The sequence below is a fragment of the Crinia signifera genome, chromosome 5 (genome assembly GCF_055691185.1).
Source record: "Crinia signifera chromosome 5, ASM5569118v1, whole genome shotgun sequence".
Classification (NCBI taxonomy): Eukaryota; Metazoa; Chordata; class Amphibia; order Anura; family Myobatrachidae; genus Crinia; species Crinia signifera.
This window is the reverse complement of record NC_139221.1, coordinates 308,087,956-308,114,771: the sequence shown is the minus strand read 5'-3', so window position 1 is coordinate 308,114,771 and position 26,816 is coordinate 308,087,956. Positions and strand designations below refer to the sequence as shown.

Sequence of the window (26,816 nt, the reverse complement as noted above, 5' to 3'; positions counted from 1 at the left end):
AAATAATACCACACAGTAGCACAATTATAATCACATTATAATCTATTCCGATGTAGCTCCCCTGATTCATATTACACAACCTACTAATGTCCTTTATTCACATTATGACACATAGTAGTGCCCCTTACATCACTCAATAGTAGGGCCCCTTACACATAATGCCCACAGTAGTAATGCTGCTTATACACACAATGCCCACAGTAATAGTGCCCGTTATGCATAATGCCCACTGTAATAGTGCCTATTACACATAAAGCCTACAATAGTGCCCTTATACACATGCTCACAGTACATGCTCCTCTTAGTAGCTCTTCACTTCAGTGGCAATGGCGGCATGACATTGCATATGTCATGCCAGAAAAGGAAGCCATTGGGATTTTCTGTTGAAGGTTCTGTGAGGGTGGAACTAATTCCCCCCTAGCATTACAGGTGTGTAAGCCAGTTCCACCCCATTCCTTCCCCACTTTTACCCCTGGTGGGATCCCCAATACAGAGCCAATTCCTAAGGTTACTCCCTCTTATAAATGCTGCCACCAGTCATTTATTTTTGAACAAAGGAAGAGCCCTATCCATACACTCAATAGGCCACATGGATGTTGTTGTCCATCTGATGACCGGTCTAGCAACTAAAGTTACTAGTCCAAGTAATAATTGTATCTGACTCTCTCCTGATAGGACTCAAAAGGTAAGATACTGAAATGTTCAATACCTTAAGTTTCTGTTCCTACATGTTCATTGAGTCATATCCTCTTTAGATAAACGTATGAATAAGCTTATCTACCTCAGAAGATATTTTACACTGGTCACTCATAATTACTGCAATTATAATAATTTGAGACAGGGCCAGACTTTTTTAAGAGCAACGGGATGATGGAAAGAAGTCATCAAAAAAAAGTCCTATAAATAAGCTTGCTACATACACCTGTCTCAATGATGACAACCACAACTGTAATCTTAACATCCCAATAAAATGTTTCACAAGTACTGTAAGTATTTGTGAATTTATTGGTAGACTCCAGCCCCCTGTATGCAAATTTTTTTGTATGTTTAACCAGGAAGCCCATATGTTTTTCAATGGCCAGACAATTATAAAAACCCATTTTAATGTACACCGCATACATTGACAATGTGTTCCTCCTTTGGCCTGGAAACGCTGAGACCTTTAAGAATTTAAAGACAGAGATCAATGGGATAAACCCATAGCACACTATCGTTGCTGCAGATAAAAGCCAAACAGGAAGCTCTCTGCTTGGAGCAGCACCCGCCACCTAGCGCTGTAGAGTCTGAGCACTAGAGCACTCAGACTCTACTGCATATGTGCGAACTGCCAGAGAAATGATGAGGCGGACATTTTTCTGGCGGTTCCAGCAGCACTGCTGCCTTCTTCACGGGGCTCCGGATGGTAAGTATTAAAGATTCAGTGCAGTGTGTGCCATGTAGGCCCCCTCTGGGAATCAGGGGCCTGTGTGCACCACTCACATTGCACCCATTATAAGTATGCCCCGGAAGCCAATGGCAACAAGGAAATAGTTCCTGTAAGAAGTCAGGTCCAAAAATGTCAGGAACAATTCATAATAGTAAAAATGAAGGTTTGTTGATTAGATTCGAGAACCTTCTCCATCACCAGCATACTAACTTGTTCAGGTATAGAAGTATAAAGACTAAAGATGTCTGAGCAACACAACAATCTGCCCAACAAAATATCTTGAGTAGCCATAAGTTTCTTCAGAAATTCAGTATCCTTTATGAAGGTATCTTGTTCACACAAAATAGACTGTAGGACACAATCCAAGTTGAGACGTTGTTTCAATGATAGAGTCCCGAGCATACGCAATAGGTCTTCCACATGGCTTGGTGGTATTTTTATGCCATTTCGGTAGTGTGTATAGGACATTAGGATGTTTTGTCCAAAATGCATTGCAGATTTTCTGTAAGGTCCTATTAGTTTGCTTAGTGAATTTAAAGTTTATCAAATAGTTCCAGTTTGTAACTAATATCTGAATCAAATTGCAATTTCAAATATGTCTCCCAATCAGCTGGGTGGAACTGAATTTCAGCCCTATAATCTTCTATACACTTCATAACAATGCCTTTGTCGTCAGACAGGACTATGATGTCAATATATGATTCCAAGTCTTTCAAGGCCCCTGCCTCAGCTTTAGTTAAATTAGGGTCAATTTTGTAAGGAGCATATTCAGTGAATCATTCAATAGTCTGCCAAAGCGATTTAAGGAATATTTTCAAAACAGTTAATTATATTTCCACTGGTCAATAGAAATTAGCAACCTAATACTGTGGGGGAAATTTACTAAGATGAATCTTTGAAAAAAAATTGTATTTTCAGAGGAAAATACAAATGTAAATTGTATTTACAAATACGAATGAATACACCATCGATAGATTATGACAGGAATCACCATTCAAAAGAATGGTACTTCCGGATTTACTATTACGTATACTATTTTCAATACGGCCGCTAATTGGCGTAAAACGGACGCGAATGGCTGGGCAAATACGTCTTTACACTTACACAAATACACTTTAAAATACACGTCATATTTGGCAGAAGCCTGCACGGATCAGTCAAATCCGTGCTGGCTTCAGTGTAAAAATAAAAATAAATAAATAAATAAAAACGGCGTGGGGTCCCCCCCACAGCCGTAACCAGCACCAGGCTGAAAGAACCGGGGCTGGTAATAAAAAATCAGGAAACCGGCCAAATAAGGGTTCCCCGATTTTAAAAACCAGCCCCAGGCTTCAGGGTCGGGGCTGGTTCCCAAAATATGGGGGACAAAATGACTAAGGGTCCCCCTTATATTAAGAACTAGCCCCAGGCCCAACCAGCCAGCAGGGTAATGTCACAGCCGGGGGACACTTATTATATGAGGCAAAGACATTCACCCTACCGACCAGTCAGCCTGGCCAGGGGCCCTGGGAAAGTGGGGACCTCCCAATAAAGGGGCCCCCCCTCCAGGACTTACCTGACCAGGCTGAAGCCTGGTGCTGTCCCCGATGACCCTGGGCTGTGGTCACCGGGCTGTTTAACTGGTGTAAAAATATAGAACATACTATTGTTTAATACTGTGGAACTATGAGTCCCAGCAAGCCTCCCCGCATGCTGGGACTTGGAGAACCACAATTCCCAGCATGCAGGGCATTAAAGGGCCCGCTGGTACTTTTAGTTAAAAATTGTAAAATAAACACACACACACTGACACATGAAAAATAAAACTTTAATACATCCAAAGCCCTTTTAAACAGATACTTACCTATCTTGAGCCTGTAGGTAGGTCCCTGGGTCCGGGGCTCAAGGGTCCGGGGCTCCAGGGCCTGGGGTCCGGGGCTTCATGGTCCAGGGTCCGGGGCTCCATGGTCCAGGATCTGAATAAATCCATAGGGGTACCTGTCGAAGATCTTGTCCTCTTCTTTCCGACGTAGTCCAGGTCTTCTTTAAATAAACAAACAGACTATTCCTGCCGGTACCCACTGACAGACTGAGGGGAGACACTGATATTTCATCTTCAGCGCCTCTCCTCCGAATGATTCCATTGGCCGCCTAGCGGCCAATCAGGAGCCGAGAAAGCCGGCTCCTGATTGGCCTCTAGGCAGCCAATATAATCATTTGTAGGAGAGGTGCTGATGATGAAACATCAGCGTCTACCCTCAGTCCGTTTTTGAGAAACAAAAGGGAGTGAATTTGTCAGGTGAAATAGAGGGTTAAAATGACATACAACATTTAACATGCATGGTGTTTCAAACAAGAAAAATAAAGATAGTGTTTATAGAATTAAAATGTCAGAGCTTGCCCTTTTGCTATTTTAAGTTCTAAGGTGTATTCCTAAATAGACCTTTGTGAGGAGCACTCCCTAAAAAAAAAAAAACACCACTGAGGGTGTTAAAGTGTCTCTTTAGAGATCACGTGAAGCTGCAGCAATCCTTGCCTGTCAGCTCCAGTCTCCTATGGCTTCCATGACACTGCCATTACCATTATCATAGGCCACAATCATGTGCTGTACAAACACCGATTCCCGCCTTCCTTGGACATGGGAGCAGCAATGTCCATTATAGTCACCTGTTTGTTCATAGCCAATCCTGGGTGTATTCATGTCTTGCTAATTGCCCAACCAATCACCACACACTGGCTGCTATAAGTATACTGAGGTGAGACCTGGGAAATTGCCAGTTCAATGATGTCTGCAGCGTAGCTGCTACCTGCAAGCCTTACTTCCTACCTGACACTCTTCTTCAGGAAGAAAATGCTCTCTTCCTTGACTTCCCTGGTAATGTATGATTGCCAGCACCTGTGGTGAAACACCTTTCTTATCAATTACCTAGCTCCCCTCCGGTGATGGCATTCCTACATTACCAGTGGAGTCCAGGAGCAGAGCATGTTCTCTCTGAAGGAGAGGGTCAGTTAGGTAACCCTGCCTTACTTCCAAAGACTGTCTAGTCATATTCAGCTGCACAGTCTGGCTCCTTCCAGTGTTCCTGGGATTAACTCATTTAGCTCCAGCTGATTCATTGCACTCCTGTTACCCACCAGCATTAAACCCCTGCTGTGCTCCTGCTCCAGTGGACCCTGCTCCTTCCAAGGACCTGTGTATATTCCAGTGTGCAGCTCGCCTGGCAATATCGGTGGTCATCGATACCTCCATGCCATCACTGTTCCCCTATCGATTGCAAGCTACATAGGTGTTCTGCCATTGATTGCAAGTCCCATCAGTACTCTGCCAGTGATGCCTCCACATCATCGGTGTTCCGCCATCGATAACAAGCTCCATCGGTGTTTCGCCATTAATACCTCCGTGCCATCCTTGTTTTGCCATCGATTTCAAGCTCCATTGGTGTTCTACCATTGATTCCAAGCTCCATCGGTGTTCCACCATTGATACCATTGATTCCATATCAATGCCTCAATGGTTCCAACCAAACTCCTGAATCTCCCAATAGATTCCCAGCTAGGCTGTTGCTCCATTGGTGTTCCACCATTTATACTCACTTCCATCGATGTTCCATCATTATAGTTACATAGTAGTTAAGGCTAAATAGAGACTTGCGTCCATCAAGTTGAACGTTGATTATTAAAGTGCATGATCTATTTGCTTCATCCCTTATATAACTGAAATCTGATTTAATTATACACAGATTTGAATGGTTATTTTTACCCCTGAATGTTTTTGCCCAATAGATTATTGTCCAACTTATTTAAAAAAAAAAATTATTGTGTCTGCCGACACCACTTCTCCGGGAAGAGAGTTCCAAAATTGTACTGCCCTTGACCGTAAAAAGGTTTTTCTTTTATGGGTACGAAATCTTCTTTCCTATAGTCTAAACTCATGCCCTCATGTCCTAGAGTCCTTCCTCAAAGCAAAGAGGGTGGCTGACAGTTCATTATATTGGCCCCTGATATATTTATACATGTTAAGCATGCCCCCCCTTAAATGTCTTTTCTAGTGTAAACAATCCCAAATTGTCCAATCTGTCTTCATAATTCAATTCCTCCAACCCTTTTATTAGCTTTGTTGCTGTTCTTTGGACTTTTTCCAGTTCCATCATTGTTCCTGAACCAACTCCACAGTAAGGAACCCTCCGATTTATTGAGCTTCACAGTTAATACCTGCATTAAGAACTGCATCAGTGTTTACACTGCACCCATTGCCTCCGACCATCAATGTATATACATCTCAAGCCATGCCAATGACTGTGTGATATTATTACGTTACTGCATTTATTCAAGTTACCAATTGCAAGTCTTTTCACTGCCATTTACCATTCTGCGTGTTTAGTAAAGACGTTGTATTATACTTACCTGCTTCCTGTATTCTGCATTCCTGCCCAATTACCATATTTGGTACTTATGTATTATCTGGGCTCCCATGTTAAATGCACCCCATTTTTTCATACCCCTACTATCCAACTACGCATGGAGTAGATTTTATATAGTGCCCGAAGCGTGGCGAGCGGACGCGGTCTCATAAGAAAAACGGGAGCCCAGATATTACATAAGTACCCCATATTCTGGTTCATGCCTTCAAGTTCTCAGAGTCCTCTCTTGAGTTAACCTCTAGGCCCATGGCTTCTGGTTCCAACCATGCCTCATATGTGACAGGAATGGCTGAAATAGGCATGTAGTGGGTTTAACATTCGAGGCTGTTATGGTCTTGGGGAAGCATGTGACTTGCATCCAGTGCTATTTTTCAGCAGGAACCTGCAGGAACTCTGTTCCTGAACCTCCAATTAAATATGACATCATCATGAACTGAAAATGTACTTTTTATAAGATAAGTTTTATTTTAAAGTCACCTGTGAGTGCCTTTGTTTCTAAATACAATATATACATCTATCTCTCCCTCCCTCTCTCTATTATATAAGTTTTTTTTTTTTTTTTTAATTAATCCACCCGCAGACCTGGAGTTCCTGGACCTATTTTTCCAGAAAAATAGTACTGCTTGCATCCAATAGTTACAGTAGCAGTTAGTTATCATATAGGTTTCAGGAAGAGGAGGACTCCCTCTTTTTCCAGATCTTTAAGCTCTCCCTCCCTTTTTGTTAAGATGTCGGGTGTTTTTTTCTTTGCGTTGGCTGTATGGCTGGAAAGAACGTCAGGTTAATTGGCTTCGGGTCTTATATTAATTCTATTAATCAAGCATTTAAGTTAAAAAGGTTTAAATAAATTACAGATAACATTTCTGCCAAACCTACTGTAAGTCTCTGAGTCGTTATTTTAGTTTAAATTAAGTAAGTGTTAATTATCATGCAAACCTCAATGTCATACATCAGTCGTAGGCAGGGCAGCCGAGAGGAATGTCGGGGCCCGGTAAAATTTTGGAGGCGTGGCCTAAGTGTGGGAGGTGTGGCCCCCTCCCGCCTTAGGCCACACCCCCAAAATGTTTAGAGGAGGGTGAAAGAAACCTCTAAAAATGCTAAACTAGGCAGCACACACCTATAGCATGTGCTGTGCTGACAGTAGGCTCAGTATGAGCTCACTCGCTGTCAGTGAGACACTCATGCTGAGCCTGCTATCAGCACAGCACATGCTGTAGAAGTGTGTGCTACTGTTGCTACCTGAGAGGGACGGAGGGGGAAGGGAGGGGTCGGCCTGGGCCTGGGCCCGGGTAATTAGTACCCGCTTCCCCCCCCCCTCTCGGCTGCCCTGGTCGTAGGATGTTTAAGAATAATCGTTTTCCATCACACGTAATGACCTAGATTAGAGTCTTCTGCTCAGGGAAGTTCTCAGCCTTCACAAGTGATTATTGCAAAAATATGAATTGATACAAATGTGGGAAATGAAGATATTCAATTTAAAAGTAGTTCAATCTAATTTACTTATTAGGATCTTTTTCTCTTTTAACACGGACTAGCCACCTGTTACGAATGGAGCTAGCCATAATGGGGGAAATTTACTAAGATGTGTATGCTATGGGCAACCAATCATATCCTGTCTACTATTTTCTAGAGGGTGCTAAATAAATAAGAATTAGATTCTGATTAGTCACATCACATGTGAAGTAGAATACACATCCTAGTAAATGTCCCCCATTTTTTTTTTTATAATTCTAAAAATCATTACAGTCAGTACTATATTTCTGGAAAAATAGGTCCAGGAGTCCGAGAGAGAGAGAGAAAGAGAGAGAGAGAGAGAGAGAGAGAGAGAGAGAGAGAGAGAGAGAGATTTAGGGGGTTATTCTGATTCACTCAGAAAGGCACAATCACTCTCTAATGGACAGAACCATATGCACTGCAGGTGGGGCTGATGTAACATGTGCAGAGAGAGTTAGATTTGGGTGGGGTTTGTACTTCAAATTGATATCTATTTTGCAGTGTAAAAATAAAGCAGTCAGTATTTACCCTGCACAGAAACAATAAAACACCCAAATCTCACTCTCTCTGCACAGGTTACATCTGCCTCCCTGCAGTGCACATGGTTTTGTCCATTAGAGAGTGATTGTGCCTTTCCCAGTGAATCAGAATAACCCCCAAAGTGTATTTAGAAATGAAGGCAATCACAGGGGACATTCATCTTTTGGCCCAGAACAAGTTCTGGAACCCAGATCCTGATGATGTCATATTTAATTCGAGGTTTAGGAACTGAAAAATAGCACTGATTACAGTGTATCACGCACAGATCATATAATTCAATGCAATCTGATTTTGCAATCTGGTCTTCCATGAACTATGGGCCGCATCCAGCAGTGGGGGGATATGCAAAGGCACACCAAAGCAGATTTGAAAATCTGTCCACTTAAAATGTAAATACAGAAGGAGGTGTCAGGCAACTCCTTGCTGCACCTGTGCTCCCATTGGTTACAACATTTCCCGCAGACAACCAGCTGAGCAAGCCTCTGCTTACTCAAGCTGGCCATTGCAGGCCACCTTGCGAGGCCAGGAAGCATGAGTCCAGAGAAGCAGACCCTGGCCTTGCCACACCTGGACACCCGGGATGACACACCCTCATTTCTGTAAACGCCTATGATCAGGTATCTGCGTAATTCATTGTGTAGTGTAAATTCATATCAATCACACCTACGCATTGGGACTTACTGAAGAGGGCGGGGCTTGCTTATGCAATTGGCATCATGGCCCCACCGACTTTACAGTTTTCGGGAGAACTACCTGTTCTATACTGAAAGGTTCTCACTCTTAATTATGGATTCTCCCTGAAATTCCGTGGCCGGCGTTCAATCCCTGACGGACTATCGAATTCATCGCCGTTTTGCCAACAATCTGCGTCAGTTTCCAACAATTTACGGTGTTTCCGACACTGGACAGTCGGTACATTAAATACCGACTGTTGATGTGTTGTCGTAAGCCACCGGAAAGGGCCGGGATTCTGACTGTTGGGACATCCCAACAATCGCAATCTGGGATTGAATACCCCTCTATAAATTCATAGTTTTCATTTATTCCATATATAGGTTGGAAAAAAAAAGTCTATGCCAGGATTTATGTCTTTTTTTTTTTTTTTCTATTAACGATTTCCATTCATGTCTAGATTGGGTATAATGATTAATCAGACTCTTTTGGGGTAACACTTGTGTCACAATTGAGCTTCCCACTTAAGTCTTGGACAATCTGCATATCGCTAATAGACCTTGATGAATCACTCTCACTCATACTATTATATTTAAATAGCCTTCCATTAGCATAAAGAGGTGCAGTAATTCTGCAGTAATTTATCCACGGTGACGCATTTCATGTCACCAAAAGACCGCCGTAGGATGCAATCAATAAATTGGCATACTTGGGCATCGTTTCTCTGAGAATGATGTCACCGTGACTTAATTGCAAGTGCTGTCGTTACGTTCCATTCACGGGTCAATTATTTGGGGCACTGTCTTCTCATCTCTGAGGTACAAAGAAGAGGAGAGGGAGGCTTGGAAAAAAAAATAATTAGACATGGGAAAGCCTCCGAGTATAATGTAATATTGATAAGGAACGCTGCTGTAGAGACGTCACACAGTCCCCATATGGTAAATAGAGTTGGTTACAGTTGGGTAATTAGATTTAGCAAACAGGAGCATTCTCTGGTCCTGCCCATCTCCTCTTATATATAGTGTAGAACTCCTAGGAGTGCTCTGTACTATACCACGCACTCACACACACACGCTTGGAGAGACAGTGCCTGCTGAGCCTTCTATGACAGTAAGTAATCATCCTGCTCTGCAGCCTTCAGCTACTGTAGTTTAATAGGGAAAACTTCCACTGATAAGTGTTCGATTCTTTCTCCTACGTTATCTGCAGAGCTGCTTTACTGTGGTACTGTACTGGATATCATTACTAGCACGTGTGTGTGTCTTTTCAGTGTATTACTGTTCTAGCTAATTGACACTTCTTGTCTTCTGTTGCAGGTACATCCCTGACATTAACGTAGGGCTGTGCTAAAGACATCACCAGTGCTTTTCAGTTCCAGCACTAAGGTATCACCCTTCCACCTTGTCACAGAGACAGTGCGAGACAATCTTTTACTGCTGTCTGACAGGTTCTTTTCGGAAGACAATGAAAACCATTGTAGCTATCGCCGTAATATTGCTGGTGTCTGCGCAGGTGTTTGCGGCAGAAATGGGACTTAACGATGACACCGATTGGCCGTACAGTGACCAAATCCAGGTAAGAGCCTTAATCCTTGAACCAGTGTTTTATTTGTCTTGCTTTGAAAAGTTTGCAACGGTGCTGCGCTAACACTTTTATCCCCTTTGTCATTTAGATGAATGCTTTTCTTTAACCATAAAAGTCAGTACTAATAATTTATACACAAGAACTGTATGTGTTCTGGTACCCTGCAGAGCTTGTTACAGCCCAAGCAGTAATAGGTGATGCTGCGATTTCCTTACTTACTGTAAATAGTCATTATTTTCCATGCTGCGAGATAGGGCAAGTCACAGCAGTGGAACCCTCACACTGTGTACAATACAATTGTCCATATATTATATGACAACTGGAGCAGCAAGAGGCGTAATCTCAGTATAGAAGTATACATCATATAATAATAAACCTTTGATATGTAATTAATCATTTAAAGTGGATGGATAATGTTAACAAAAAACAGATTCATTAGTATATATTATATATCCTAAGTGTATTTGCAACAGCCAACTAACGATTGGAATAAAGTTACTGTACAAGGTGATTCCAGACTTACTGTTCTTTTATATCTATGTATAACTTTATATATTTTATATACAGTAGGTTACTACTGTATATAAAATATATAAAGTTATATATACAGTAGGTTACTACATATAAAGTGCAGCTCCTTGCAATAAAAAGGAAGAAGACATAATACAAAATGCAGTAGGGAAAACACATTTAAGTTTGTGACTCCAGTTGCAAAGAGCTTACACTCTAAATCAGTGTTTCTCGAAATCGGTTTTCATGGAACACTAACAGCACGTTGTATCTGGATGCCCTCGGTAAAAATGAGGGCCAACTGTAGATCTCTAGTGTTAGTCAATTAAAACACCTGGATAATCTGGAAAACATGAATTTCCATAGAATTCCATAGAATTTTGAGACCGAACTATATATATATATATATATATATATATATATATATATATATATATATATATATATATATATATATATATATATATGTGTGTGTGTGTGTGTGTGTGTGTGTGTATATATATATATATATATATATGTACACACACATATTATATATGCATTGATGTTAGTGCAGGGCTGTTATAAACAACCTGTATTCAATCCCACAACTTGAATCACAGAGTATATATGTTCGGCTTTAAATGATTGATGAGGATCGCTTTGCCAGTAAACAGCGCTGTTTCCTGTGTCATTCAATAGAGTCCACTTCTAGCTGATTGCCCCGCATTCATTAACAAGTGCATTTTCAGAGAGGTTTACTCTGTCACTGAACACAATACACCAAGATCTCACCAATACCTCCCAATGTGACCCTTTTACCTGCACACAATAGTCTGCATTTCCACTTGTGTTTCGGAAATCACTTATTTTTTTACAGTTACTGTACTTACCGTAGCTGCGGTTGCTGCATTGGGAACTTACTGTAAGTGGAAGATGGCAAAAATAAAGTCATGTTAATAAACTGTAATTACACTGTTTTATAACTTATTAGACTTACATGTTAGGGTTCCGAGTGTATAGCTTGCTTAATATGACACACACACACACACACACACACACACACACACACACATGCAGAGTTTTACATACAGAGAAATTTGTGCTATGCTACTACTTTAGTAGTGTTCCCTTGGCACTTTAGATTCCCTTGGCACTCTGTCAAACTCAAAATAAGTGTGAAAACTGCCAAACATTCCTCTTTACTAAACCCTTTAAGAGCCAAAGTTCCTGTGAGACATCCTCGAAATATCCGCTAAAAATGCCAGCGCCGTTCACATTGACCGTTCTTTTATTGGGTCCAATATATAACTAAACTTCAATGAATTGACTCGGCTGTATGTGTATTTGTTTATACTAAAAGAACAGTCGCCGTGAGCAATGCCGGCGTTCTAAGCGGATAGTTTGAGGATATTTTAACGTTTAAGGGTTAAACAGGTTATGTTCCTAGCTGACTTCAAGCCTGCATCTCACCAGGTTTTAATCAGCCACAGATCCTGTGTAATCCGTAAGTGTCCCGGGTTGAAGGAAATGGTACGGGAAGCCTAATTAGAGATATCAATGTCGTCTTTTAAAGTTAAAAAAATGTAAAATGAGAAATACTATCAGATCTCATAAAATGTAATATCATTTACTGTGGTAATCCTGCAGGACTGGTGTTCAAGTGGATTATATTCAAAAAGGAGCAATTTAATCAAGATGCCCATCTAATATTATTCATCACGGCTCAGTAAAGGAGCATAAGAGTCACCCTACAGTCGGGGAGATTGGAATTGAATTCTTTTTCCGCATTAATATTGTAATTCCTTTCTGAAATTGGCCAAATGTGTTGATAATGAATACATATGCAAAAAAAAAAAAAGTTCATATAGCTTAAAAACATAAATATTTCATTGACCCATTAAGCTCATTGCCTCTTAATGCAAAATGAACAGAGACCAAGTCACCATCGTAAGAAAAATCCATTATTATATCCCATCCCAACTTCCATTACTAAATCTCTTGTTGGATGTTGGTTGCTGTATTGTTAATCCATTTTCACCCATTTGCGTAAAGCAATTTATTTAATAGGGTTTATTACTGCAACCAATCACTTTCCTGAATGGCAAAAGGAATATTTTAATTTTAAGTGGTGGTCAAGAGAAGATTTGACGGATGTTGCTTTGACTGTTTGCACCATCCGGATTTAAGTAGATGCACCTGTAACCTGTAAAATATTCATGACCCGGGCAGTTTGCTAAATCCCCCAGTGAATTGCTAATCGGAATTTAATGAGTGCTAATATGTTAATTCAGTTTGAAGTTATAGGTTAACCTAAATGAGATGTAATTTTGTATAAACTAATCAAATCCTTCGTCCTACAAACAAATAACTGGATTTACAGAATGTATATTAAGAAAGACTTCAGTGAGCAAATCAGCATAAGTTACTTATTTACTTAATTAATTACACCAATCACTGTGTGTTCTGCTTATTTATAACGGAACTCCAGATTCATACATGTAATCTCCAAGTTTGGTTATACATTATTTCTTACATTATGATTAAAATATGGGTTAAGATATACTTTGCAATTTTCCTAATTTCAAGTAAGCAATTAATGAAATAAATAAGTAATAAATAAATAAATAAATAAACAAACAAAAATACATCTGCCAAAAAATGCCAGCATTGCTCACATTTGTTATATAAACGCAAATAAAAAAAATGTTGTGTAAAAAAGATCCTATTTCCTAGATAAGGTCAATATTACAGGTCATTATGTAGAATAAAATTGTTTTGACAAATTCACTTGGCACTCAAAGAGTTAATTTAAATTGTTCAATTACAGGGGGGGGGGGGTTGTAGTTAATGACTCTGTTTTAACAAATACAAAGTTTTTTCTGTCTGTAAAACTGTGATTTGGACATATCATTCTTCCACGTAGACTTGATTTATTTAAATGTTTAAACAGTGTTAAGAGTTAATAAATCTTTCATAGGCTGTAGCGATTCAACATTACTGTGCATCCTGATTCCGGAATGATTTTACTGGTCAGTCTCCTAAACTCTGTTATTACTGTAGTTAATAATGCAGCTGGATTTTCTTCTTTGCAGTTTACTGTAGTTGCAGAAACCCAATATGATTAAAAGCAAGAACACTTCATCCTGTTTTCCGTTAGCCTGTCCCTTAGTAAAGTGGAATTTGCTGTCCATTTGTGCACGGTGCTAAATTATCCTTCCTATGCCATTAAAAGCTTCATTCATTTAACAGATTAGCCACAGCCAGGATCCCCAGAGAAAAAAAATATCACTCTGTGCTGGCATCCATTATTTCTAATACATAGCAGAGTGTGTAATGTGCTCCTGAGGAATGTAAGATGTTACTGAGCATTTTTGTCGATTTAAATACAATTTTTTGAGTAAGATCCCTAATGAGACAATGTATGTCTAGTGGGTAGGGAACTATTTAGATGACTATTTAAAGGACTATGGTATTGGTAGCCAACTCCAGTCCTCGAGAGCTACCAACAGTTAACGTTTTCCATGTCTCCACACAGATTCACAAGACAAGTGAAGTATTTAGCTCCACCTGCGGATCTATTAAAATGTGTTAGTCATTAATGAGTGCACCTGTGTACCTGTGAGGTGAGCTGGAAGACGTGAACTGTTGGTAGCTCTCGAGGACTGGAGTTGGCTACCCCTGAACTAGGGTGTAGAGGGCTATGCAGATGAATAGGATGTAGATGACTATTTAGAGGACTAGGGTGTAGAGGACTAGTTAGAGCAGTGGTTCTCAAACTCAGTTCACGTTTTCCAAGTCACCCAACAGTTGCACTCATTACTCACTGACCTATTTTAAAAGATCCACAGGTGCTGTGAGGAGACCTGCAAAACTGTGGGGGGTCCTGAGGACCAACTTTGAGAACCTGTGATATAGAGGACTACAGATGGAGCGCCTCTCATGCAGCTGCAGCGCTCGCCAGAATGCCCCTGCTGGCAGAGAGGCACTGCATCTGACTTGAAACCCATGCGCGTCTCACACGCACGTGTGTCCCAGTCACTCGACGGAAGGGAGTGGAAACCCTGCCTGTCTCCACTTCAGGGAAACGGGCAGGGATAGAGGGGGTGTGGGGAGGCGTCAGGGACTGACGGGGACCGGCAGGGAGGTAATGGAAAGTGGCAGGGAGCTCCGTCTGAACGGGGTGCACGAGCGTCTCATGCGCACCTGCCCTCTTCTGGCAGCTGGCAGAGGCTTGCGACTGGCAATTCTATGAATGGCTGTGGCTCCATCTGTAGACTTTAGAGGACTAGGGTGTAGATGACTATTTAGATGACTGGGGTGGAGAGGACTATTTAGAGGACTAGGATACAGAGGACTATTTGGACGACTAATATCTAGAGGACTACAGTATTTGGAGGACTAGGGTGTAGAGAACTATTTAGAGGACTAGGGTGTAGAGGACTAACTAGAGCATTGTGGTATAGAGAACTAATTAGAGGACTAGGGTGTAGAGGACTATTTAGAGGACTAGGGGGTGGATGACTATTTAGAGGACTAGGGGGTAGGGGACTATTTAACAGACTAGCCTGTAGAGGACTATTAAGAGGACTAGGGTGTAGAGGAATATAGAGAGGACTAGGGTATAGAGGACCTTTTACAAATAAATACAATTTAACATGTTGCCTAACTTTCTTAGAAAGTGTCACAATGGTTTTTCATAAATGTATATATAAACTACAGCAGGGGTTCTTAAACTCAGTCCTCAGGACCCCACACAGTTCACATTTTCCAGGTCACCCATCAGGTGCATTCATTACTCATGGATACATTTTAAAAGATTAACATGTGGAGTTTATTATTTCTCTTGTGATGCTGTGAGACCTGCAAAAAATGCACTGCGTGAGGTCCTGAGGACTGAGTTTGAGAACCTGTGAACTACAGTTTCTGAATAATTATATGTGTGCTGGCTTTTTAACAGCAGCCTAATGCTAAATACTTCACAGAAATCCCCTGTAAAGGGTTAAATACCCCATTAATGTGGATTTGATAGATATTTACAACCAAATTCTCAATGTTAAAATGAATACCTTTACACACAATTATTAAAACGATCTTGCCAGTAGACAGACTTCTATGAGAGCTGATCTGTTTTTATTGAAGCTCACCCTGGGAAAGACCTGGAAGCAATATGTAATATGTAACGTATAATGCTATCAAACTGCCTCCCGATTTTAATTACCCGGCAACCAAAGCACATGCACAACTGCCAACTGGCCAATGTGCCCTGGGGGATGATGGAGAGGGATGAAAATAGAGGATCGAGTCAGATATTGGATTTATCTGCTGCAATCCCTACAACTGGGGTATACTCATTTAACTGGACTGGTTTTGGTGGAGTCTTATGCCCTAGACTTGAACTCTTAGAATGTTATGGACTAACCTGATGAGGTTACCTGGATGTGGTGGGGCAGTACGGATGGTGTAGTGGTTAGCATTACTACCTCACAGCGCTGAGGTCATGGGTTTGATTCCCGCCATTGCTCTAACTGTGCGGAGTTTGTATCTTCTCCCTGTACTTGCGTGGGTTTCCTCCGGGTACTCCGGTTTCCTCCCACAATCCAAAGATATACTCGTAGGCTAATTGGCTACTAATTAACCCTAGAATGTCTGTGGGCAGGGACTGATGTGAATGTTCAAATGTTCTCTGTAAAGCGCTGCGGAATATGTGTGCGCTATATAAGAAACTGTTAATAAATAAATGTGGTGTGTAAACCTATAATCCAAATCCATTGCATTTTTTTTTGCTAAATTTATTACAATTCTAATTTGTAATCTTTATAATATTGCACCTGCATCTTTTTTTTCTCTCAACGTGTGGGGCACCATAACCCTCAGCAATTCCAAAATTTTGAAAAAACAGCATTTGTAATTCTGGCTACACTTCCTATGTACCAAGTACTGAATTGTGTTACCTTCCAGAACATAGACTGCCTATCAGAGCACTTTTTTTTTCTTCTCTTCTCTTGATTGGATCAATCGGAAAGGGATCCAATCAGATCCCCCCCCCCACCCACCGCACCCCCAGTGTAATACGCGTTTAATTCTGCTCGTGTGAAGAAGGACTCCCATTTCTTAAAGGACAGCTTTTTGCGATTGCGGTTTGTAAAGACTTTTCCGCAAAAGTTTTCTTCATACAAAATAACTATCAAATACATGTTTTTAACCATTATATATCTTTCAACAATACATCTGTGATGAGAGCGTCTGTTTTTTTTGGCAGAAATAGACCGTACTGGCATCAACTGGAGCCATTAATACAATATGCTTTAATGAAAGACAGAAACGGTTGATAGAACAGAATGTGTATATCTAATATCGCATGGCATAGTCATTCATTACATGCAACAACTGCAATACAAACGATATACAGATCATTATAATAAGCTACTTGTCCGTAAAATGCTCAGTTCCTTATGTGCAGAATTGCTGCTTGGGGACATTGAATTTACACAGCTTGCCTTTGATGCATCTAGTCATTTCCATAAATGCAGTTTTACTGATGTATTAGAGTGGGAACCATATTGGGTACCGGGGGTCATAGATCAAGATGAATTGTTCTTGAAGAGGCTGCCAACAGATCAGTGCCTTCAGTACATCTGACTTGCCTCTCCCTAATCAACTAATACATCTTCATTCGTTCCTGAAGACGTACCAGACCTGGCTGTGCTTTTCTTTGCATCATTTTTTTTTTTTTGCAGTCTTCTCCATATGAACTTAGACACACATGGACTGTCCACATTTCTGAGCTCCATGGCCAATATAGTTTCCGAGCAGCCATACAGTTCGTTTTTAGGACTCTGAGAGTAGATATGAGCAGGTTCGGTTTTACTCTGATTTACTCGGATCTCAAAGAGGGATCTTATTGGCTATCCAAAACACGGGACAACTGATAGCGAATTGGCAAAAAAATAAATGGTGGTAATTTGGCAATAAGAACCAAGTAAGGGCGGGATGTATTAAAATACATCACCGCCCATAGCTGCCTGCCCGCCGCAATGGCAGCAGATATGTACTAACATATGCGGCTGACATCACGGTGATGGAGACCCCCCGCGATACCTGTACTGTGGTGTGCGGGGGTCTCTGTCATATCCCTGCCGCCTGCCTCTCCCCTCACGCCGGGGACAGCTAAGCAGGCTGTCCACGGCGCCTCCTCCTCCCCCCTGCAGCCGGAAAGATGTCCGGATGTGTTACTAGGGGAGAAAGGGCTTACCTTTCGGGTCCAGGAGGACCTGGACTAAGGTAAACCGAGGGGAGGGGGAGAGGGGGGTCGGTGGAGGCGTCGGGCTGGCGTTGGGCGGTGATAGAAGCCTGTAGGCTTCTATAGGGTATCGCCACCCAAAGGTGGTGATACCCTACAATGTGGTAACATGGCGGCGGGGTTTTAATACATAGGAAAATGCAGTAAAACATGGGGGTTTTACCGCATTTTCCCTTTAGTACATCCCACCCTAAATCTGAGTTAAACAGAACTCGCTCATGTCTCGTTTAAAGGGCTTGTCCAGTTTTTCAATCCTGCCATTCCCATGTACAGCAAATAGGGAGATCTCCTTTAAACAGCCCTGTTATCTCCTTCATTGTAGTGGCTTTTGGCATTAGATAATTACTCTGTTTTTGGGATCACAGTAGAGCCTTGGTGAAGCCTTCAGTGTACAATGGTATAGTTTCTGTACTGTATGCGGGGGCAGGAATAAGCAAGGTGGTTCTCCAAATCTCACCTCAATCTGGTATTCAAACTTTTTAAGACTCCATCTCTATAGGACCTGTGCAGTTGATTGTTCTGATCAAGGATGCTGTACTTGTGTTTCTGTTGCTCCTTACTTGCTGTGAGCTAGATTGATTTATGGATTATACTCTACCTCCATCTTCTGCCCTAGTCAGTTTTCTGGAGCTTGCTCTTGCTCGCTACCTGCCCTGACCTCGGCATGTTGAATGGATTCCTGCCCCAGACATTGCTCTTGCTCGCTACCTGCCCTAACCTCTGCATGTTAAATGAATTCCTGCCCCAGGCATTGCTTTTTCTGGCTGCCTGTCCTAAACCATAGTCGGATTCATCACTTCTCTTTAAATGTCTGCCAGCTGTTGAACGCTACCTGTCTCAATTCTATTGCAGGTGCATCTTCATTTGTCTATCTGCTTAGATGTTCTTTTCATCATTTCCACTCTGCAATACTCAGATATACTGTAAAAAGTATCTATTGCTTGAATGAATACAGCTTGGTTAGTGTTCATTCTAGCACCCGCCATATTTGAAAACCCATGCAGTTCCTCTTCCCTGCCTGGGGTGTCGCTGTCTGCTGTGGTGTTTCTAGCACAGGTCTGGTTTGCATGTCAGTGCTGATATACAGACCACACTGTATGGAAAAGGAACTGCATGGGTTTTCAAATATAGCGGGTGCTAGAATGAACACTATTGGCGTCGGTGAAAACAAGTGTTGTGTTGTCCTAACACCTGAAATTTTTGTTTTGGATGGAGTCCAAAGCCATGTTCCTTTGATCCACCGCCACAGAAGTCTGTACGTCTCTCTTGAAGCAAGGGTAGAAGACTGCTGAGCAGCACTGTAAAGAGTTTCTTGGTTGGTCTACTGAATCTGTATCATCTTCCAAATGCTTTGGAAGGTACCATCTAACTCGCCATTCAGATTGAACTCAGGTTTAGAGAGACGAAGTAGAAAGAATATTCTCTCCTTACAGCCTCCTTGCATGTAAAACAGCCCTTCTAGTCATGATACGCCATTTCATGACTAAGTAGTGCTGAGTGTCTTTTGCAACTTAATTAATTAAAATGCATCTTATTAACAAAACAATGCAAACAGACCGCAAAAGTACTTTGTTAGGTGTCACCAAAATGCCATCTCCTGCTCAGGGACAGCAACTGGCTCCTGTCACAGTGTAGGAACTGACACCGCAACCACATGGTTGCATCTCCCGGAAAATGGGGGTTCAGATGTGAAGCCCCACTCTGTCTGAAGTCACACCCCCTGTCCATGATGTGCACCAAAGGAACACGTATAGATTACTCATGGCCACACCTTGTGTCACAGCTCCTGTGCGGCACGCCTACAGTACATTCTGTGAGCGAACAGTGTAACACTGCATTTTGTATGCAGATACAACTGTGGTCACACAAATAATATAGGAATGCCGCTTATCATTTTAATCAGAGGAGTCTGCTTGTGCATCGTACTGTATTCACATAGTGATATGAATTATACACAATGGGGTTTATTTACTGAGATGGGAGTTCCATTGAAGATGAAACGATGCTCATAGCTACATTCCGAACGATGAGTTTGCCACCATGGTATTCAATATTTGATCCAGCAGCTGCTGCTGTAGCACTACACATCTCAGCATGCCCTGTCACAGTTTAGTTATAAGGACATGCTAAACCTTGGGCAGGGCATGCTTGGATGTGTAGTCCATAGCAGCTGTAGGGCCACATGTTAGATAACCCCGCTTTATGCGTTTCACGCTTTGATTTTCTGCCTTGAATAATTCACCTTTGATGCACGGTTTGAGTGCTTCTGTAACTCAACAAAATCTGCACTGGCTTCCATTCCCCTACAGAATCCTCTTCAAACACCTCACACTCACATACAGGGCCATCTCTAATTCCATTGCTCCATATATCTCTAACCTCATCTCCGTTCATACACCCTCCCGCCCTCTACGGTCAGCTGACGACTGTCGTCTCTCCTCCACCCTGATCACTGCTTCCCATGCTAGAGTCCAGGACTTTGCCCGTGCTGCACCCCTTCAGTGGAACGCACTCCCTCGCTCCATTAGACTCTCCCCGACCTTGCAAAGCTTCAAACGTGCACTGAAAACTCACCTATTCATCAAAGCGTACCCTTCCACTGCATAAACCAGCTGGTTCTCCGACCCCTTGCCTGCTTACATCCTGCTATCTAACCACCACCCCCTCGCTTGCACCTCTTGTAATCTGTCTGTCTCCCCTTCCTACTAGATTGTAAGCTCCTCCGAGTAGGGCCCTCTTCCCTCCTGTTGTCAAAGCCCACTTCTCTTCACATTTCACTCACAGCTCTCCTTTAATCCAACACTCAGTGACCATCTTCATACTCATCTCCATCATTGGCCTCAAGCCTCTAGTTGTATGTTGATTGGGTCCTCACTACTTACATTTAAGCTGTAATGTGTATTGAACTGTGGTGCTGTTTATTTGTACTGTATTTTTGCTATTTATTCAATGTTATGCCAAGTTTTGTCTCCCTGTATTGTTCCTTTGTACGGCGCTGCGAAACACTTGTGGCGCCTTATAAATAAAATTATAATAATAATAATAATAACTCCTGAGACTTCTGTGACGGTGGGGAGTCTACACACTAAAACACACTGAATATCCTGCTCTTCATTTATTCTCCTTCTTGTCCATTACACCTGGCTGTTCCTTGATCTTGGTCAATGTAAATCTTTGATTGATGGACAGTCGGGAGGAGTGGACAAATGTAGTTGATTTACTTGTTTGACCCTTTGAGTGCCAACGTCTCTGTGGGCGATGTGCAAAATATCTGCTAAAAATCCCAGCGTTGCTCACATTTGATATATAAATTCAAATTAAAAAAATGCTGTTCTATATAAGGTAAACTTTACAGGTCCATATGATGAATACAAATGTTTTCACACCTCTTTTGACAAATTCATTTGGTACTCAATGGGTTATATTGAGCTATTTGTGTTGCTGTCGAGGTTCATTATAGTGCGCCGTCGTGTTTTTCAGCATACCAGGATATCTTTTTGTAGGGAACTTGCTGAATTATAAAAAGTGCACAGACCCTACTGTCCTATTGATCTGTTACTTGATAGCATGCCCCTGACAGGAGAGGTGAGAACAAGTGCTAACATATATTCCTTTTATAATTAATTTATGAGATTTTTAGCATACATTCGGCCAAAGCTATGTACCTGTCCACCATGTTAAGGTCGCCTCTTTAAAGCAGGTCCCTAGCACTATGGGGTTCATGTCTGGGGTGCGGGGCACCCCCAAAACAGTCCAGCAAAACCACCCTAGGGCATCACATAAATACAATATAGCTGTGAAGTGTAATAGAGTGTAAAGTGTCATAGAATGTAGTGTATTGTGTAAGCAACTAATGGTGATAAAGGGTGTGTCAAAAGTAAAAGAAAAAATTGTGAAAAAAATATGTGAAAAAATACATATAAAAAAGACATACATAGAAAAATGAGGATATGTTTATGTGAGTCTATGTATAAAGTAGCGATGCCCTGGAGTGGTCCAGCCAGACAAGCCCAAGGGGGCCCCGCACCCAGACAATAGTCAGTTTTCTTGGGGTAATTGTCTGGGTGCGGGGCCCCCTTGGGCTTGTCTGGCTGGACCACTCCAGGGCATCGCTACTTTACCCCCCCCCCCCTCATCCTAAGCATGCCTTCATGCACAGTAGGGAAAGAAATCCTTAAAGTCGCGTTTAGTTTGCCCCTTAGTGCCCCCCCAACCAAGGAGACAGCGCAGGGCCGGCGCCACCACTAGGCAAATCTAGGCATTTGCCTAGGGCGCCGGCCACTGGAGGGCGGTATTTCGCCCCCCCTTGCCGCCCGGGTACCTGTCCTGCGGCGTATATGTGCGTAAAAGCTGGTGGCAGCGGCAGCGGGGGGTCCCTGCAGTCAATAAGAAATAACGAGCGCTATCCGCCGGGCTATGCGGAAGCGCTTCTGTTTTGGAAACACTGGCCGCACGCTGATTGGCTGAGATTCAGCCAATCAGCGTGCGCCGTGTGGCCAGTGTTTCCAAAACAGAAGCGCTTCCGAATAGCCCGACGGATAGCGCTCGTTATTTCTTATTGACTGCAGGGACCTCCCGCTGCCGCCGCCGCCAGCTTTACAGCGCCGCAGGACAGGTACCCGGGCGGCAGACACCGGGCCGCCCCCACCCCGACTTGCCTGAGGCGCTCTGGTGCCTTGCACCGGCCCTGAGCCAGCGCCAGGGTCCCATGACCCCCTAGCTCCCCTCTGAGCTGTCGGAGGGCATCTTGTTTGCTTTCACACTGTGGGGGAGATGTACTAAGCCTTGGAGAGAGGTAAAGTACTAGCCTTGTTTCGGGAACAGGTTGCATTTGAGGGAAAATATTTATCTTGTAATTAAAGTGAGCTACTTTATTCCCGGTGAGTCCGACCTACTTAATTTAAAATGATTGTGGAGCAGCAAGTGTAACTAAATTATGTATAATTTAAACTATAAATATACAAAATTATTAGCAAAATTTAATCAGATTTTAAGACTTTATTTGAATACATTTCAATACAGCAAAAAAATGATGGTGTTTCATAGCGCTCCATGGGGATTTGCGGCATTGCTTGGCTTCAACCATCACAAACTGTCTTTCCTATTACTGTAGAGTAGGGTTGGACTGGCCCACAGGAATACCAGGGGAATCCCTGATGGGCCCTGCTGTCTGCGGGTCAACCTCTTCCTATAGGGATCAAGTTCTAGAATAATAATACTCTGTCTTGGCTGGCCACATCGCATCTAGAGGCTGGCCACACTCCTAAGCATGGTCCCCTATAACTGCGTTCCCCAAAAATTCAACATGTGACCTGGATAACATGAACTGTGTGGGGTCCCAGTTTAACAATACTGGAGAACATGGCTGTCCAAACTTGTCCTCGAGACCTACTGTACCAACAGTTCACATTTTAGAGACCTCCTAGCTGGTGCACAGGTGCAGTCATTACTAACTGCCACATTTTCCAGACCTCCTAGCTGGTGCACAGGTGTAGTGATTACTAACTGCCACATTTCCCAGACCACCTAGCTGGGGCACAGGTGTAGTCATTACTAACTGCCACATTTTCCAGACCCTGTAGCTGGTGCACAGCTGCAGTCATTACTGGCACATTTTCCAGACAACCTAACTGGTGCACAGGTGCAGTCCTAGCTGGGGCACAGCTGTAGTCAATACTAACTGTCACATTTCCCAGACTCCCTAGCTGGTGCACAGCTGTAGTCATCTATAACTGCCAAATGTTCCAGACTACCTAGCTAGTGCACAGGTGTAGTCATTACTAACTGTTACATTTTCCAGACCCCCTAGCTGGTGCACAGATGCAGTCATTCCTAACCGACACATTTTACAGATCCACAGGTGTTCTGGAAAACTCGAACTGTTGGTAGATCTCGAGGACCGGTTTGGCCACCCCTTCTGTACAGAGAGCTACTGTACCACAACACATTTCTTTAGGGTCAGCCAATTATCCCTTGCATCCCCCACACCCACTCCGTGCGGCCTCTGTTTCAACGCTAAAAGAATTATGCACAAATATAATAACCATTATTAAATAATGACCATTTATATTCTGTTACAGTATAATTTTTCCCCCACATGCTTAAATATACTGTATCTGATATTGAAACTAATGACTATCTACAAGCTGCATTATGTCTAATTATATACAATTATAGTTGGGAATATATTATATTATTTTCCTTCAAAGCATCCTCTGATAAGAAAAATACCATGTGCCGTACCTTATGAATGTAAAAATACATCTGTCATCATTTCTGTTGTAGGTTGTAAGTCCTTTGTGATTAATGAAATATATCTAGTGCAAGATGCAGTTTGGCGTTCTTCCCCTTGGGATTTAAATGACAGCTCTAAGCACCGAGGTTGCCATGATATCTCAGCTACTTTTACATGCTAACTACTGTAGACACTGCTGCCAAAGTTTTCTTTCTTTCTAATTACTTTAAGAAATCAATGTGACTCAATTATATTCCTCCTGCGTAAATGGTCTGGGCTTTTACCCAGTGATATATAGCATCAGCCCGAGAATGAAACCCAACGTTTTACCGATTTCGGAAAGTCACCTTGGATAGATTTTTGCAATTATCTTAAAACGGTTACTAATGTCAAGAGACCTTTAAATCATTGCTCAAATACACCAATGAGAGACTAGATCAATTACTTTGACACAATATTGACGTTGGTCCTTAAACAGCTCATCGATATACAGTATGTCATTGGTTTTGAAGAAACAAAACGTATACGAATTGAAAATATGTTTTCAAAATTTGTTATATTAACTCAATGTTCTATATAATCCATGCTATGTTTTTTTATTGATGTTGCTTTTTTTTTATTATGAAAATGTTTAGAAGATTATATTTTGTATTGTTCGTATGTTTGTTATGTGGCAGAGACTGATCTGAAAAATAATCAATTGCTTGTTTTGCCTTTATGTAATATGCACGTAATAGCATTACTGATTCATAGCAGCATGTTTGACCTGTTTTAAATTGTGTACATGGGGTTCCTTTTAAATAAAAAATTACCTTCAGGACTCATTTCAGTTCTGAATTTAATTTGACTTAATGAATCCTGTACAGATTAGGCAGTGAAGGGTGATTTGTATGAAAGAATTGCTCTTATGCTTGCAGTAAGGGACTTAAATCATTAGCAGGATACATCTGAATGAACAGAGTTCTATCATTTAAAGGGAGAAATGAGGAAGGAAAAATGAATGTTTTAATTTTTACAGTGAAATAACAAAAAAAAATGGTTCTAAAGTTGGAATGTGGGTTAGAAGAATATAAATATATACATATATCCAATTGTGAGGTAGTTGTCACTTTCAGTGGGTTTCTGTACACAAACTGATGAAAGGCAATGTATTGCTCTAGGACATCGCCGGAAGAGTATTCAACTAGGTAATCAGAGGCGGTGCTTTGCGCTAGCTAGGGGGATTGGTGGCAGAGTATTACAATAAGGGGGCTAATTCAGCCCCGTTCCAATGTTTGGGAGTCTGCGCATGTGCGAAGTGAGAGCAACCCATGTCACTGAGCAGTGGCGTAACTAGATTCATGTGGGCCCCATAGCAAAAGTTTGTAAGGGCCCCTATGTATCTCCTAATGCTGAAAAATGTATACAGCACATGATACTTTGACAGGCAAAGTGGGCCCCTCTCAGCTCTGGGCCCCATAGCAGCTGCACCCCCTGCACCTATGGTAGTTACGCCCTTGTCACTGAGGACAGCTGACTTTTTTGACAATATTTGTTATTGTATTTTTCACTGTGGGGAGCAATGTAATTTTATGTGGGGAGCAATATGATTTAAATTGGGAGCAATGTAACTATTTTTTTTTTTTTTCCTGTGGAGGCCAATGTGTGTGTGTTTGTTTCTACTGTGGTGGTAAATGTTTGTGCACTGTATGTGTATGCTTTTTTTTTATTTATTTTACTATACTATACTATACTATACTATACTTACTGTTGTGGCCAATATGTTTTTTCCTGTGGGGGACTGATGGTGTGCTTTGGGAACTTTAAAGTATTTTTGGGCGTGCAAGTTTTAAAAAGTTGAAAATCACTGCACTAGGGGATAACTGTCAGTATATTATATAAGAAGATTGGTGTCAGTGTAGTACACTACACTAAGTGATTGGAGAGTTATTGCGCTAGGTGACTGGTTGCAGTGTATTAGAGGGCACAGGTTCTCAAACTTGGTCATTAAGACCCCAGACAGGTCACATTTTTTGAGGTCAGCTGTGAATTTTTAAAATGTGACAGTTGGTGATACACAAAGTACCTGCCAGGTGACCTGGAAAATAGGACCTGTGTGGTGCCCTGAGTTCCCAGGTTGAGAACCACTGCAAAAGTGTAGCAGTGTATTAGACTAGGTGATTGGTGGTAGTGTATTACACTAGATATCGGAGGCAATGCACTACACTAGGGGCCTTATTCTAGTTCACTCTTTCTGACAAAATTATTCTAAGATGGACACAACCATGTGCACTGCAGGGGGCAGATGTAAAATGTGCAGAGAGAATTAGATTTGGGTGAGTTATTTTGTTTCTGTGCAGGGTAAATACTGACTGCTTTATTTTTACACTGCAATATTGATCTCACTTTGAAGTAACACCCCACCCAAATCAAATTCTCTCTGTACATTTTACATCTGCCCCCCTGCAGTGTACATGGTTTTGTCCATCTAAGAAGGATTTTGTCAGAAAGAGTGAACTAGAATAAGGCCCTAGTTGATTGGTGGCAGTGCACTACACTAGGAGATCGGTGGCAGTGTATCACACTAGGTGATTGGTGACAGTGTATTACACTAGAAGATTGGTGACAGTGTATTACACTAGGTGATTGGTGGCAGTGTATTACACTAGAGGATTGGTAGTAGTGTATTACACT

At 41.9% G+C, this 26,816-nt stretch overlaps 1 protein-coding gene across 1 annotated transcript in view; it reads left to right on the top strand.

Moving 5' to 3' along the window:
• Positions 1 to 9,435: 9,435 nt before the first annotated feature.
• Positions 9,436 to 26,816, top strand: part of TAC1 (tachykinin precursor 1) — a 40,585-nt gene continuing 23,204 nt past the window's right edge. Inside the window, exons 1-2 of the mRNA XM_083189476.1 lie at positions 9,436 to 9,642; positions 9,849 to 10,107. Coding sequence (XP_083045602.1) covers positions 9,997 to 10,107 — 111 coding nt within the window. The 5' untranslated portion in view covers positions 9,436 to 9,642; positions 9,849 to 9,996. The remainder of the gene's footprint in view (positions 9,643 to 9,848; positions 10,108 to 26,816) is intronic.